General features: G+C 44.9%; 5 protein-coding genes across 6 annotated transcripts; 4 read left to right on the top strand and 1 right to left on the bottom strand.

Annotated features, from left to right (window-relative positions):
* Positions 1 to 307: 307 nt before the first annotated feature.
* Positions 308 to 1,979, bottom strand: LOC117584423 (cytochrome b5-related protein). Its single transcript, XM_034273319.1, has 3 exons — positions 1,484 to 1,979; positions 1,037 to 1,419; positions 308 to 972 (listed from the first exon to the last, which is right to left on the bottom strand). Exons 1-3 carry the CDS (start codon positions 1,895 to 1,897, stop codon positions 450 to 452), a joined length of 1,320 nt encoding a protein of 439 aa, XP_034129210.1. The 5' UTR covers positions 1,898 to 1,979; the 3' UTR covers positions 308 to 449.
* A 980-nt stretch (positions 1,980 to 2,959) lies between these two features.
* LOC117584517 (cytochrome b5-related protein) lies at positions 2,960 to 4,838 on the top strand. The gene is made up of 5 exons (XM_034273461.1): positions 2,960 to 3,035; positions 3,114 to 3,232; positions 3,298 to 3,628; positions 3,688 to 4,070; positions 4,128 to 4,838. Exons 2-5 carry the CDS (start codon positions 3,138 to 3,140, stop codon positions 4,642 to 4,644), a joined length of 1,326 nt encoding a protein of 441 aa, XP_034129352.1. The 5' UTR covers positions 2,960 to 3,035; positions 3,114 to 3,137; the 3' UTR covers positions 4,645 to 4,838.
* Positions 4,839 to 5,726: 888 nt separating this feature from the next.
* On the top strand, positions 5,727 to 7,436 carry LOC117584525 (UDP-glucuronosyltransferase 1-5). Its single transcript, XM_034273474.1, has one exon. The coding sequence runs from the start codon at positions 5,754 to 5,756 to the stop codon at positions 7,338 to 7,340; it is 1,587 nt and encodes a 528-aa protein (XP_034129365.1). The 5' UTR covers positions 5,727 to 5,753; the 3' UTR covers positions 7,341 to 7,436.
* Positions 7,437 to 7,974: 538 nt separating this feature from the next.
* LOC117584539 (UDP-glucuronosyltransferase 2A1) lies at positions 7,975 to 10,175 on the top strand. Its single transcript, XM_034273491.1, has 2 exons — positions 7,975 to 8,692; positions 8,752 to 10,175. Exons 1-2 carry the CDS (start codon positions 7,995 to 7,997, stop codon positions 9,692 to 9,694), a joined length of 1,641 nt encoding a protein of 546 aa, XP_034129382.1. The 5' UTR covers positions 7,975 to 7,994; the 3' UTR covers positions 9,695 to 10,175.
* Positions 10,176 to 11,023: 848 nt separating this feature from the next.
* On the top strand, positions 11,024 to 13,536 carry LOC117584364 (UDP-glucuronosyltransferase 2B20). Of its 2 annotated transcripts, XM_034273202.1 has the most exons (3): positions 11,024 to 11,144; positions 11,516 to 12,339; positions 12,552 to 13,470. In XM_034273202.1, the coding sequence occupies exons 2-3, from the start codon at positions 11,627 to 11,629 to the stop codon at positions 13,468 to 13,470; spliced, it is 1,632 nt and encodes a 543-aa protein (XP_034129093.1). In that variant the 5' UTR covers positions 11,024 to 11,144; positions 11,516 to 11,626. The 2 variants fall into 2 exon arrangements, with proteins under 2 accessions (XP_034129093.1, XP_034129094.1); XM_034273203.1 differs by lacking the exon at positions 11,024 to 11,144 and having other exon boundaries at positions 11,627 to 12,339; positions 12,552 to 13,536.
* Positions 13,537 to 13,743: the final 207 nt, after the last annotated feature.

Raw genomic sequence — 13,743 nt, 5'->3', positions numbered from 1 at the left:
ATACACTGCGCTTATGTTTATGTTTAATTTTTTATTTTTTATCATACAAATGATAATGAGAAAAGATCATCACTCGACACTTAATGAAAAAGTATACAAAAAAGGAACAAAATAAATGTAAATCAATTTAAAAAAAAAAGTTGTTGTTGGATTTTAATTGGGAAATGTTTGCTGATGTTTCTCCCTTGAAGGGAGAGCAAATTCTCCATTGAGTGGAACAGAACTTGGCCATAGAAAATAACCTTTGACGACCTCGGGAGCTTCGGTGCTTCCACCCAATAGGTGCACGGATTCGAAAACGGCAAGATTCACTTCTTAAGCTCGATTGATTTATTGATTTATTTACAAAATAAAACAGAAAACTACTCTATTGTCTTTGACCTCCACTTCCTGCTGTACAGCTGCATGCATTTGTACACATCTAAAGATATTGATGTATGTATTACCGGCTACTTTACTTTCTTGCCCGAACCGGGTGGCTTGGGATTGGGTGTGATGCGCAGCAGCTGCTTATGCTGTCCAATCATATGCTCAATGTGATTGCATTCACGCAAATGACCCTTGAACTCGTCGAGAGTCTGGTAGAGCACCGGATAGAGGGCTGGCAGTAGACCATGATCGAGGGTAGGGAAAAGATGGTGCAGCACATGATCGCCAAAGTGAGTGAGGACAAGGAACTGCGACCACTTGAGATCACCGCGATCGATGATCGTGTCCACCTGGAACAGGCCCCAGTCGCGGTCCTCGCGATTCGTGTCGCCCTCGTGATAGATTTCCGGGTCATGATGCGCTGCATTCAGGCCGATAAGGCAGAAGCTGAAGCTGGCAATCGACGTCATCGCCAGCCAAGTACGCAGGCAGGCCAGCACGCCCACCGTGCCACCCGTGCCCAGGTAGATGGAGACGGGTATGCTGAGCGCCAACAGATCGTGCCAGTACATGATGTTCGTGTGGCGGAGTGAGTAGAAAATTCTGTAATATCAATCATCATAGAGATCGCTGATTGGAGGAGTGATAGCTCGAATCATTCACTTACCGCGTGCCGATCTGAATGAAAAATGCGAGGGCATAGGCCACCGGCTCCGTCACCCAGGACACGTAACGCATGGCCTTGCTCTTGAGGTGTGGATTGGGAATCCAGCAGAGCAGCGGCTCGAACATGGACAGCTCCAGATCCATATACGAATTGGGATAGATGTGATGGGACAGAGCATGGGACACGCGCCAGGCGGTGAAGTTCATCAGACCCAAGTTGAAGGCGTACATCTGCCAATTGTCGCGACGATGGAAGTAGTTGTGGGACACGATCACTGTCCAGCAGAGCGCCACACCCGCCAGCACCAAAGCCACTAAACTCTTGTACTTGGCACTGATGATGGCAAACAGGAACAAGGACACCAGAACGCCCAAGTGGATCAGCTACATTTTGGGAAAGATTTCATTATTCAATATCCTCTGCTGATGGCTTTAACTTTTCACTCACATCACTCTTGCGCTTTGGTTTCTTGTCGATGGTTTTCAGCTCGTGGCGCACTCGCTCCTTGAGGGTCTTGTAGAATCCACCCTCATCCAGGGTCAATGTGTAGATCCTGGGCTCTGCCGCATCTCTCACCCAGTACTTGGCGATCATCTTCTCAGGAGCAGTTGTCAGATGGTGTGCCTCAAAGGCCTCCGTGATGTCGGTGCCCTTTGTCTCGCGTATCCAGAAGGGACCGCCAGGATGCTTGTCAATGAATTCCGTAAAGTCGTAGATGCCATCGTGTATGCGCCAGAGTCCTTCCGCCCGATCATCCTCACGCTTGCCCAGCTGCCAGCTGTGTGTGGTAACCAGACCGGAATTTCTGTACGTTGGGAACTTGGTGGCAATGCCACTCTTCTTCCACTCCTCAATCACCATGGTCCTTTTATGGGATCCTTTGACACTCCAAAACTGGAACTGAACAACCGATGGGTAGAGCTCCCCGCAATAAACTGAATGCCATCGCCATTCGCTCAAAGATTTTATGCGTATCACTAACCTAGAGAGGTTATATAAACCAGAATCAATTCCGAATTGATATACATTTCAAAACATTTCCATTTTGATAAGGTCAGTGTTATCAGCAGAGGGACAGACCAGAGCGGACCAGAGCGGTCCCCTCCAAACGTCTTTTTTACTATTAGGTACTGATAATATAATCTCGGAGTTCACATGGCGATGGAAAAACATCGTGGGCTTGTCCAAGGGGCCGCGTCTAATGCCAGTTGGGGGCCCAAAATACCTCAAAATATTATCAAAGCAGGTTCTGTCTGGAGCGGCAGAACGGGTCAGACCATTTTGTGCCAAACAAAAATAGCATCTGATAGGGAAAAAAGTGAATGCAGAGTCTAGCCGAAAATAAATGATTAGACAGTTAGGGGTAGTCAGGTCTTCGAAGTGGTCTCGGAATTGTGCTTGCAAGTTGTGAAAAAAGTTCAGTCATAGTGAGCTTGCTCTTATGTTATCTGCTCCTCACATTGTACATTTCTATAAACTTTATCGTCATTCCGGGGATTTGAAGAGCAGCAATTTATTTGTTCATATTTGTAGATTTTAAAGTTTTGGGAACCGCGAAGAACGGATCAAAGGCAATTAAAGATCAACGTAAGGGTTAAGATGACCAACAAATAAAATAAATCTTGAATAAAAGTTAAATTTAATACTCAAAAGCTTTCTCGAAACAAAAATAACATGACACATCAAAATAAAGTAGTAAAAGCCTTCCATGTGGGGGGTCAGATATTTATCAACCCCAAGAGAAATTCAACCATTTCCTTATCATTCCAATTCCATTGCACTTTTCATGAGAATTAAGAGAACACTTCAGAGAGAAACAGAAAAGAAAAAGCTCTTGAATAGTGCCCACTCGCTGCATTGTGCTTTTAATTGATCGTTCGTAATCGAGAGACAAAAGTCGAGCCGCGCTCCATATAACAGCTCAGTGGGCGCTATCTGGAAGCAGACTGCTGCCGGGTGCTCTGAATAGAAGACCGACGGACCGGTTTTTTCATTAGAAGTACGTTTTAGATTGAACTTGGGAGCATTGCGGGCAAAAACATTATTTATTAATAAATACACCCTTGTTTTTTTGCAGGTCGACTAACTTTCTGGTCATAGAATGACACCCAATATCGAGGAGGATGCCTGGCGGGTGTCCGGAATTTCAGAGACATATCCGAGCTATCGCCAGCATCCGCTTGTCTCAGCTGAGAGGTTTGCAACTCTTAATTCTATTAGCAGACTGAAAGTAAACTGAAACTTTATATTTTGCACTTTAGCTGGCTGAAGGGAAAACATTTGGATGATGGGGCCGAAGGTCTCTGGCGCATTAACGATAAGCTGTACGACTTGAGCGACTTTGCCAGGCGGCATCCGGGTGGGGCATACTGGATCGAGTGCACCCGCGGCACCGACATCACCGAGCCCTTCGAGTCGCATCACATTGAGGACCGAGCCCGTCACATGCTCAGCAAATTTGAAGTGCGAGAGGCAGCCCAACCAAGGAACTACAAGTTTACTCTCGATCAGAATGGTTTCTACATGACCCTAAAGCGGAGAGTGAGAGATAAACTTCGGAAGATTAATTACAGTCCCACCAAGAAGACAGATGTGGGTTGCTTTCTCCTAAACTTTGATCGATTTCAAATGTATTTTTATTGATTTCTCAGCTTTACCATTCTGGCATCCTGGCCTCTGTCTTTATACTCAGCTGGATAGGCACAGCCTACAACTCTTACCTCGTCAAGGCCCTGGCTGGCTTGTCACTCTGCTATCTGGCCAATTCCGCGCACAATTACTTTCATCAGCGCGACAACTGGCGGATGTACACCTTCAATCTGACGCTGATGAATTTCAGGAACTGGCGTGTCTCGCATGCCTTGTCCCATCACGTGTATCCGAACTCGCTGCACGATCTGGAGCTCTCGATGTTCGAGCCATTTCTGTGCTTTGTACCCAGTCCACATTATGCCGGTCGAGTTAAGCGCTGGCTGTCCGTTGTGATTTCTCCGATCTTTTATGTGTTTTCCTTCTCGTTGGCTTTTCTGCAGCGGTGAGTGGTTTGCGATGCATCAAAAAGTTATGAAGAAACTCTATATTGTATTTCCAGTGTGGTTACCTCATTGGCTAAGGAGAACATCATGTACTGGGATGATCTAATTCCCACCACTCTGCCCCTTTTCCTTTATCTCACCACTGCCGTGGGTCTGAGTGCTGCTCTATGGAGCTGGTTGCATGTCCTAGCCGTGGGAGCATTTTTCTTCGGTTTTATTGGACTGACTGCAGCCCATCATGATCCTCGCATACTGCACGATGGTGATGCCCAACGCAAGGACCGAGACTGGGGCCTGTATCAGTTGGATACGATTATCGATCGGCGAGACGTGAAGTGGTCGCACCTCTTGGTGCTCACCCACTTCGGGGATCATGCGCTGCACCATCTCTTCCCCACGCTGGACCATGGCGTGCTCAGGCAGCTGTACCCGGAGCTGAATCAAACCATGCAGGAATTTGACGGCGAGTTAAGGGAGATGAACCACTGGGGTCACATCAAGGGGCAGACTCAGCAACTGCTGCGCATGGAGGCGAATCCTGTGCCGCCAGGCAGCAGTAAAAAGTTCAACTAATTTTGGGTGTCATATGAATAGACCGCAAGTGTTCATTCAGTTTAAGGAAAAGGAAAGGTATGGGGGGTAGCCAATAAAGTGTACATCATATTAACTAATATAAGTATGATATTAGTTATATGATAATGAAATAATTATATATTTATGTACATACTTTGCATGTAATAAATGGTTTGGACTATTTTAGAAATGTATCCAATTAATAGTCTGAGTGGAGAAATATGTATTTATTGTTTGGATAGTTAAGTTGAATCCATGTCCATTTAAGTTTATCAAACAAATCTTTTGTGTTTACCTTTGCCCTACATTTTTGACAGCTCTGCCACGCTCTCTCCCTATTTGCTGTTGTTATCGCCTGAGCGAGGAGAGAGAGACAAGTACACTTCGTACAGCTATTATTCTGCTTGGTCATTATGTTTATACAAATATAATGAAAGCCTACCATCCGGTTTATTTATGTACCGTAGTTTTTGTGTAGGTCTTATTTTATTGGCTTTGCAGCCAACGTTCTCGTGAATCATTTTGCATAAATTATTTATTTTGGGGCAGAGTTCGTGCCAGAGAGTTGGAAGCTGTCCTCCAATGGAGACATGGTCTATTAAAGACATTTATATACATTTATCTGCAGAGTCACTGTGACAGAGCGGCTGGGAAGGCATGGCCATAAATTGATTTAAGACTTATTGTTTCGGATTGAAATAAAATAAAATATAATGTAAATATTTTCTACTACAAAAAGTCTCGTCAACTTAAACTCTTAAACTCTCTTAAAACTCTCTTAAAACTCTCTTAAATGTGTCAATGCTAGCTCATCCAAAAGAGCATAATTCAATGAAAAGTTCATCCCAATTCCCAAACTAATAAAAAACTCAAAGTTTAGTTCATAAGGAGTATGAAATCCATTTCATAACTTTGTAATTCGACGGAAATAGTCTGCAACCTGTGCGTTGGACACGTAGCTAGATAAGAGAATCGAATATCAGTCGAAGAGAGGCCTGACCATGTTACTGCTTATGTTCTCTGTTGGCTGGGCCAGCCTGGCACATAAAAAGCTTGTCGTGTGCCTCCGTTGCCCACAGTATTCGATTAAACGTTGACCAAGTGACAAAATGTTAGCTGTACGCTCCGTACTTGTATTGCTAGCAACGCTGGCGGTGTCCGCCCGCGGAGCCAATATTTTGGGACTATTCAGCAGTCACAGTCCGTCGCATTTGATAGTGCACATGTCGGTGGCCAAGGCGCTGGCCGAGGCGGGTCACAATGTCACCGTGGTGGCCATGCAGCAGCCCAAAGTGATGCACAAGAATATCCACCTGATAGTGGTGCCGGTGAAGGAGGAGCAGGAGCGAGTACTGGAGGACCAGCTGGCCACAATGGCGGGCCAGAAGAACTCCATGCTGAGCACTCTCAATCGCATGATGAACGGCATGAATGTGATAATCGATGCGCAGGCAGATCTGCTCTCGGATCCCCGATTCCAGCGCATCTACGAAACGAAATTCGATCTGATGATAATGGGGTATTTCATCAACGATTTCCAGTTGGGAGTGGCTGCCAAGCTGAATGTGCCCGTCATCATAAGCTGGATGAATGCGCCCATACCCATCATAGACGACTTCACTGGCAATCCCATAGAGGTGGCATATGTGCCCAACATGGCCACATTTGCAACGCATCCCATGGGTCTGGTGAAGAGAGCCGAAAACCTGGTCAAGTATCTGTTCCTCAGGTACATGGCCACTGTGCTGGACATCCGAGTGACACGTCACTTTAGGGACAACTTTGGCGAGGAGAAGGGTCTTCGCAGCCTGAGCGAGATGAGGAGAAATATCTCCCTGGCGTTTGTCAATTGCCATCTGATCAGCGAGGGTCCCATCAGGCCTCTGGTGCCTGCCATCGTGGAAATCGGAGGCATTCAGGTTAAGGATACGCCGGATCCACTGCCCAGTGATATTAAACAGTTCCTGGAGAAGTCCAAGGATGGAGCCATTCTCCTCTCTCTGGGCTCGAACGTCAAGAGCACTGCCGTGAAACCTGAAGTGGTGCAGGTAATCTACAAAGCCTTGTCGGGCATCAAACGTAATGTGATTTGGAAGTGGGAGGATCTGGAAAATATTCCCGGCAATGCCTCAAACATACTGTACAAGAAGTGGCTGCCACAGGACGATATCCTGGCGCACCCCAACACGAAACTTTTCATCACCCATGCCGGCAAGGGAGGCATCACCGAGGCGCAGTATCATGGCGTTCCCATGGTGGCTCTGCCCATCTTTGGCGATCAGCTGGGCAATGCCGATCAGATGCAAAACTCCGGCTATGGCCTAGCCCTCGATCTGCAGAGCATCACTGAGGAAAGCCTCACGGCAGCCCTCAAGGAGGTTCTGGAGAATGATAAATACAGGAAGACCATCAGCTCGTTCACCTCGCTGTACCGGGACCGTCCAATGACCGCCAGACAAACGGTTGTCTACTGGACAGAGTACGTACTCCGGCATAGAGGTGCGCCTCATCTGCAGAGCCCGTCCGTTCATATGAGCTTCGTGGAGCTGCATAATCTGGATCTGTATGCTCTGCTGATACCGGTTCTGGCCATCGTAGTGTTCCTGGCTCAGTTGACGTTGCGTTTTGCCTGGAAAAAGCTGATGGGCAAGTCGAAGAGTAACCCAAAGACTGCAAACAAACAGAAGAAGCACTGAATAAAAGTACAATAAATAATTAAGTAATGTAACCACAGAAAGGCCTCATCTACAGCTTTATTTTCCTCTTCAAATAAAGTATAAATGTTTCTATTATTTTTGGACTTTGTAACCTTCGATGGTTATCTAATAATGTTTGCTTTATCTGTTGGGTCTATATTTATTTGGACCACACGTGTTACTTTCAGTGGTGATTCATTCTAGAAACCACCACTGCCAGGCAACAAACACTTGTTTCCGAGTCAGTGGTCATTGCTATTAGCTCAGATCTGAATACCTGATTGGCATAATCTTGTTCTAAAATCACAACAGCAAGTAGATTATTTTTTTTTGGAACGTTTGTTGTCGGCAAACATTTGCCGTTTCATTGTTATAAAGCATTTAAACATTGCTACAGCGCCAGACAAGCGATCGGTTGCCGGTAGCCCTATCGTTGCTGATAAGTTAAATTTGTTATTTTCCAGCCAGACTGGAATTTTTATAAACAACTCAATTGGTTGCCCAGTCATTGCGGCGCAGCGAAAAACGTTTTCCAGTCATATCAATGGCAAATATTTTAACCGTCTTCCAGTTTTCTTTAAGAGGAAATCTATAAAAACTCGTACGCTGGAGAGTACGAGCTCTCAGTCAAGAGTCAAGAGTTGCTTAAGTAAAATGGAAAAATATCTTCCGATTAGCTTGCTAGTGGTTCTCCTGCTGGGCATTGAAACCTCCACCATTGAGGGTGCCAATATCCTAGGAGTATTCAGCAGTTACAGTCCCTCCCATGTGATCGTGCACATGGCTGTGGTGAAGACTCTGGCAGATCGGGGTCACAACATCACAGTGTTGACCCAGATGAAGCCCAAGTTTGAACCACACGAGAACGTCACTGTGATTGTGGCACCACCCTCGCCCGCACAGCAGAGCATCACCAAGGAATATATGGCACGAGTGTCCAGCGAGAAGGAATCTATGTTTAGCTTTATGACTAATTTATTTCTGCGGCCCAGTCCCGTGCTGAATGGACAATACGAGTGGACGCTGCATCCCAAAATAAAGGCCATCTACGAGAATCCCCAGACCAAGTACGATCTGGTAATTCTGGGTCTGATGCTCAACGATTTCCAACTGGGATTTGCGGCAAAGCTTCGCTGTCCGGTGATCATGACGTGGGTGGGAGTGCCCATGCCTGCGATGGATTCGCAGGTGGCAAATATTGATGATCCATCATATGTGCCCAGTCTGAATGTGGCCCTTGAACCAGGGAAACTCTCCATGGGCTTTCGCTTGCGTTGCGTCAACTTTATCACACACTCTTTCCTGAGTACTATAAATGTTTTAATGAGCCACAAGATGCAGGAATTTTACAAGTGAGTATGGAAATTGGTAATTACAGTATTCCATCATTAATTTTCTTTTAATTTCACAGCCAAGCTTTTGCCAAGGATTCAGGCCCGAACTTTCCGTCATACTACGACATGAAGCGACGCATTTCCCTGCTGTTCTACAATTATCATGCACCCAGCGAGGGTCCCATTCGTCCCACAGTTCCGCAATCCATAGAAATTGGAGGGATACAGGTGAAGGAGAAGCCTGATCCTCTACCTAAGGACTTGGCTGAGTTTCTCGACAACGGCACAGACGGAGCCATCTTCTTTAGTCTTGGCACCAATGTCAAATTCAGTGGCATTCGTGCTCAGAGCGTAGAGATTTTGTACAAGGTGCTTTCCAAGCTGCCTCAGCGTGTGGTCTGGAAGTGGGATGACAAGGAGAATACACCAGGAAATGCTTCAAATATTTACTTTGGTAATTGGCTACCCCAAGACGACATCTTGGCGCATCCAAAGACGCGACTCTTCATCACCCATGCGGGTAAGGGTGGGATTGCCGAGGCCCAGTACCATGGAGTTCCCATGTTGGCTTTCCCAATATTCGCCGATCAGCCGGGAAATGCTGAAATAATGGCCAAATCGGGTTTTGGACTCCATCTCGATGTCCTTACACTCACAGAGAAGATTTTGGAGGAGACCATTGGGGAGCTCTTGCTGAATCCCGCGTACCGGGAGAGTGTGGGCAGATTCTCAGCATTGTATCGCGATCGTCCGCTGACTGCTCGCCAATCGGTGGTCTACTGGACTGAGTATGTACTCCGTCACCAGGGCGCCTATAACCTGCAGAGTCCGCTGCTCCACATGAACTTTGTCGCACGCCACAATCTGGATGTATACGGAACCCTTCTGGTATTTTGTTTGGTGGCTCTGCTGATACTACGCATGTTATTCCGATTTGTATTTCGCAAAGTTTTAAGAGTTGTGCGTGGCCACTATCGGGCGAAAGCCTCGAAGAACAAGCTTAAAGATAAGATATTATAATCAACACCTCTCTCGTGCAAATCTAGTTCAAAAGGGGAAGGAGTTATTGCATAAAATGAGTCAGTAATTGCTAGGGCTAAGTAATACATATAATTTGTAATGAAATAATAATAATTGACAAACGTAAGCTTAGTACACATGTGCCAAGTTCAGCGGCAAACGAATTTAGTCACTAAATCACAATATTTTCATCATATTCGTAGAATAATAATTTCAACAAGAGAGTGCTCAAAAACATTGGAAAATGATTAATTAGAGAGTCGACTATAGCAATTCCCTACCAAATAATTTACTTCATTTTACTAGATTTTTGTACTATTAAGAAAGAATTTGACTGGACGTTTAATATTACATATGGTAAATTCTTTTATCACTCGAACTTATGTATAACTACCAATGACCGATCGTTTCTTTCAAAGGGGCTCGACGTGTGTATTGCGTGTGTAAACAAATGTATGTAAATGTGAGCATAGTTTAAGTAAAATATATTCAAAATTTAAAAACAGGTTAGCGAACATAATTTAGAGACAAAACCTACCCGACTGTGGCTCAAAATCTACATAATTACATATGTATGTTTTATAGGAAAACAAACAGTTTCATGCAAGCGCAGCCATTTGCTGATTGAATGGAATACGCAACGAAAGTGTGCACGCCAGAACACGCTGTCCCATTAAAAACGCCCAGAGAGCGAGAGTGAGAGTGAGAAAGAGCAAGAGTGCATAAAGATCAACGTAGAACAAAAGAGCGCGAGTGTGTGTGATGCACCATCAACAATAACAAAGCAAGGGCTCAATGAGAGCGGCAAAAGCTTTGCTGGAAAGCATGACTGGACAGAAAGCATTCACCACTTAAGTCTTCTGTCTGTGCTGAGAGGCAGGGAGAGAGCCACCGTGCAATCCGAATTAATTGCTTACACTGGCACTTGCTTGCAAAGTACAGTGTGTTACACAACTGTATTTGTAATAGTTAACAAAACTTACAAGTGTTTCTGATGATAGTGTTTCATCCTTGCAGAGGGTATTTCCTTAATTTACCTATAATTATAGCTTTGAAACCAGTTGTCATGCTGATACCCAATCGATTATCATTTAGCGTTATCGTTAACATATTATTAACAGATAATGATTATATTGACCTGCATTATAGCATTTATAGTTATGTCACACGGCGTACGCGAGCTTCCCCTCCAAGCTTAACAGGTGGCCTCCCACTCTCTCTCACCCTATTTATTTATAGATATGTCCCTCTCACTGCCAATCGACTCTCTTTCGCTCCCACTCAGATCGTTTCCGATCGCAGCGATTCGATTCGGATTCGGATTCGGATTCAAATTCTCAGTGAGTCGCAGCACAACGCGTGCCCGAAAGCGTATTGTTTTCCAAATTTGTTGTCTAGTATTTAATAGTGTTTTGTTGCTGCGTGTTTTGTCTCTGTATATAGCCAAGAGGTATTTAGAATATCTATAATATAATTTTTTGTTAAAGTCATCAGTTGAGTGCCAACTTAATGAAACACTAGTTAACCTCTAAATTGACATTGCTTGTAAGAATATTTGCTCTTTAACCCACTCGCACGTGCCGTTCTGTGATGAGTGTATAATATCGAGCATTTTCCTAACGGCTTTGAAATTTCAAAATATTAGTTATTATTGCAAAAGTCCGTTTTGAGTGATGATAAATGCTGATCTTTTTTTTTGTGTGGTTGTGACGAAATTGTTATTTAGAGAGAGTGGCCGACTGACCTCAAATAGTCGTCAAAACCTTACTTCTGTTTGAAACATTTGTTGCCAACTTATCAATACACCAGAATTTTTTTCAGATTAAACGACTAAAAAAATCTTATCAGTGTGTTATCGCCTCTGCCGACAACCTATAAGATACGAGCCAAAGTATAGAAACCGATCAGTATAGACGCGGACATCAGCGAACCATGAGTGGAAATCGAAACACATTGATGGGGTGCAGCTTGGGCGGTGTGCTGCTCGCACTGCTGGCCCTGCACTCCCTGCCCCAGAGCAGCGAGGGATCCAATATTCTGGGTGTGTTCACCAGTCACAGCCCATCGCATTTCATAGTGCACATGTCCATCATGAAGACGCTTGCCGAGAAGGGACACAATGTGACAGTGGTGTCATCGGTGCCGCCGAAGGTGACCCACAAGAGCATCAAGCACATTGTCCTTCCATTGAGGGACGAGGATGAGAAGATGATCCACGGTGGCATGGTGGATATGGTCAAGCAGAAGCCCTCCATTTGGACTACCATGAAATCGATTCTTGGTTCGCTTTCCCTGCTTATAAACACACAAGTGGATACCCTGGAGGACAAGCGTTTCACGGATCTCTACAACAACAAGGACAACAAATTCGATGTGCTCTTTGTGGGCTTCTTCTTCAATACTTATCAGGTGGGGCTGGGTGCAAAATTTAATTGTCCATTGATTATTTCGTGGATGTCACCGCCCTTGAGTATGGTCAATGAACTGATTGGAAATCCGGAGCTGTCAAGTGTCCCCCAAATGCAAATATCCGTTGCAGCAGGCAAACCCATGAACTTCCAGCAGCGTGTCGCGAATTTCTTCAGCACTGCCGGTTTCGGATTGCTAGGAAAAATTCTTGACCACAGATACAAGGGATTCTATGAGTGAGTATAAATGGCACAGCCGTATTTTTCCATTCACTCATATTAGTTTTACTTTATTACTCATATTGCCACCCAAAGCAAAAATCATTTGAAAATAATCAAACCAGCACAACCGAACTGGTGTTCTGTTTAATAGTACATAAAACAAGCTTATCTATAATCTATAATCTTTATTAATTTGGAACTCATTCTTCTCTTTTTTGCTGCTACAGACGCCTTTGGGGCGATGACAAGAACATGCCCAGCCTCGAGACAGCAAAGAAGAACGTCTCTCTGGTCTTCTGCAACAGTCATGGCATCAGCGAGGGTCCCGTCCGTCCGAATGTGCCCGCCATTATCGAAATCGGTGGCATTCAAGTCAAGAGCAAGCCGGATCCTTTGCCAGAGGATATCAAGGAGTTCATGGATAATGCCAAAAATGGAGCAATTCTGTTCAGTCTTGGCTCGAATCTCAAGGCCGAGTATTTCAAGCCTGAAGTGGTGTCAACCATCTACAAGACTCTGTCCAGCCTGAAGCAGCGTGTGATCTGGAAGTGGGAGGATCCCAAGAACACCCCCGGCAAGTCTGCAAACATACTGTACAAAAAGTGGCTGCCCCAGGATGATATCCTGGCCCATCCCAAGCTCAAGCTCTTCATCACGCATGCGGGCAAGGGTGGCATGGCCGAGGCCCAGTACCATGGAGTGCCAATGCTGGCCCTGCCCGTCTTCGCCGATCAGCCGGGAAATGCAGACAAGATAGTGGAGAACGGCTATGGCCTGCGCTTGGAGCTCACCTCCCTGGACGTTAAGGAGTTCAAGGAGGCCATCAATGAAATTGTCAACAACCCAAAGTATGCCAAAAAGGTGCAGACGTTCTCCAAATTGTATCGCGATCGCCCGCAGACACCCCAGGAGTCGGTTGTCTACTGGACAGAGTATGTAATCCGTCACCATGGCGCTCCTCACATGCAGAGTCCTCTGGTCCATATGGGCATTATCGCTAGCAACAATCTGGATATTTATGTCCTCGTGGCACTGGCACTATATCTGATCTTCCTCATCAACAAGGTTGTGTGGACGTTTTTGTGGAGAAAATGTACCGGAAAATCGAAGAAAGCGCCACAGAACAAGAAGGTTAAAAAGCAATAAGCAATAGCACTGATAGAATGCTAAGAATTTTATTTTAAATCGAATTAAAAACTTATTTAAAAGCGATAAACGACAAATAAAATTTAAAAACGAATAAACGAAAAAAAATCAAATAAAAAAAAGATTATAAAAACTCAAGTGTCTTATATTTAATTTGTTCGGACAATAAAGCAGAATTTTGGGTGCTGCTCATCCAACCACTAGGTATATTGTCATTTACCTTATCATTTTGTTACCAGTTTCCCGTCACGTCTCCACTCAGTTCAAGTGCTG

This window comes from Drosophila guanche, unplaced genomic scaffold (assembly GCF_900245975.1).
Source record: "Drosophila guanche unplaced genomic scaffold, DGUA_6, whole genome shotgun sequence".
NCBI classification, from domain to species: Eukaryota; Metazoa; Arthropoda; class Insecta; order Diptera; family Drosophilidae; genus Drosophila; species Drosophila guanche.
Note: the sequence above shows the minus strand (reverse complement) of the source record. Positions and strands in the feature narration are given on the sequence as shown.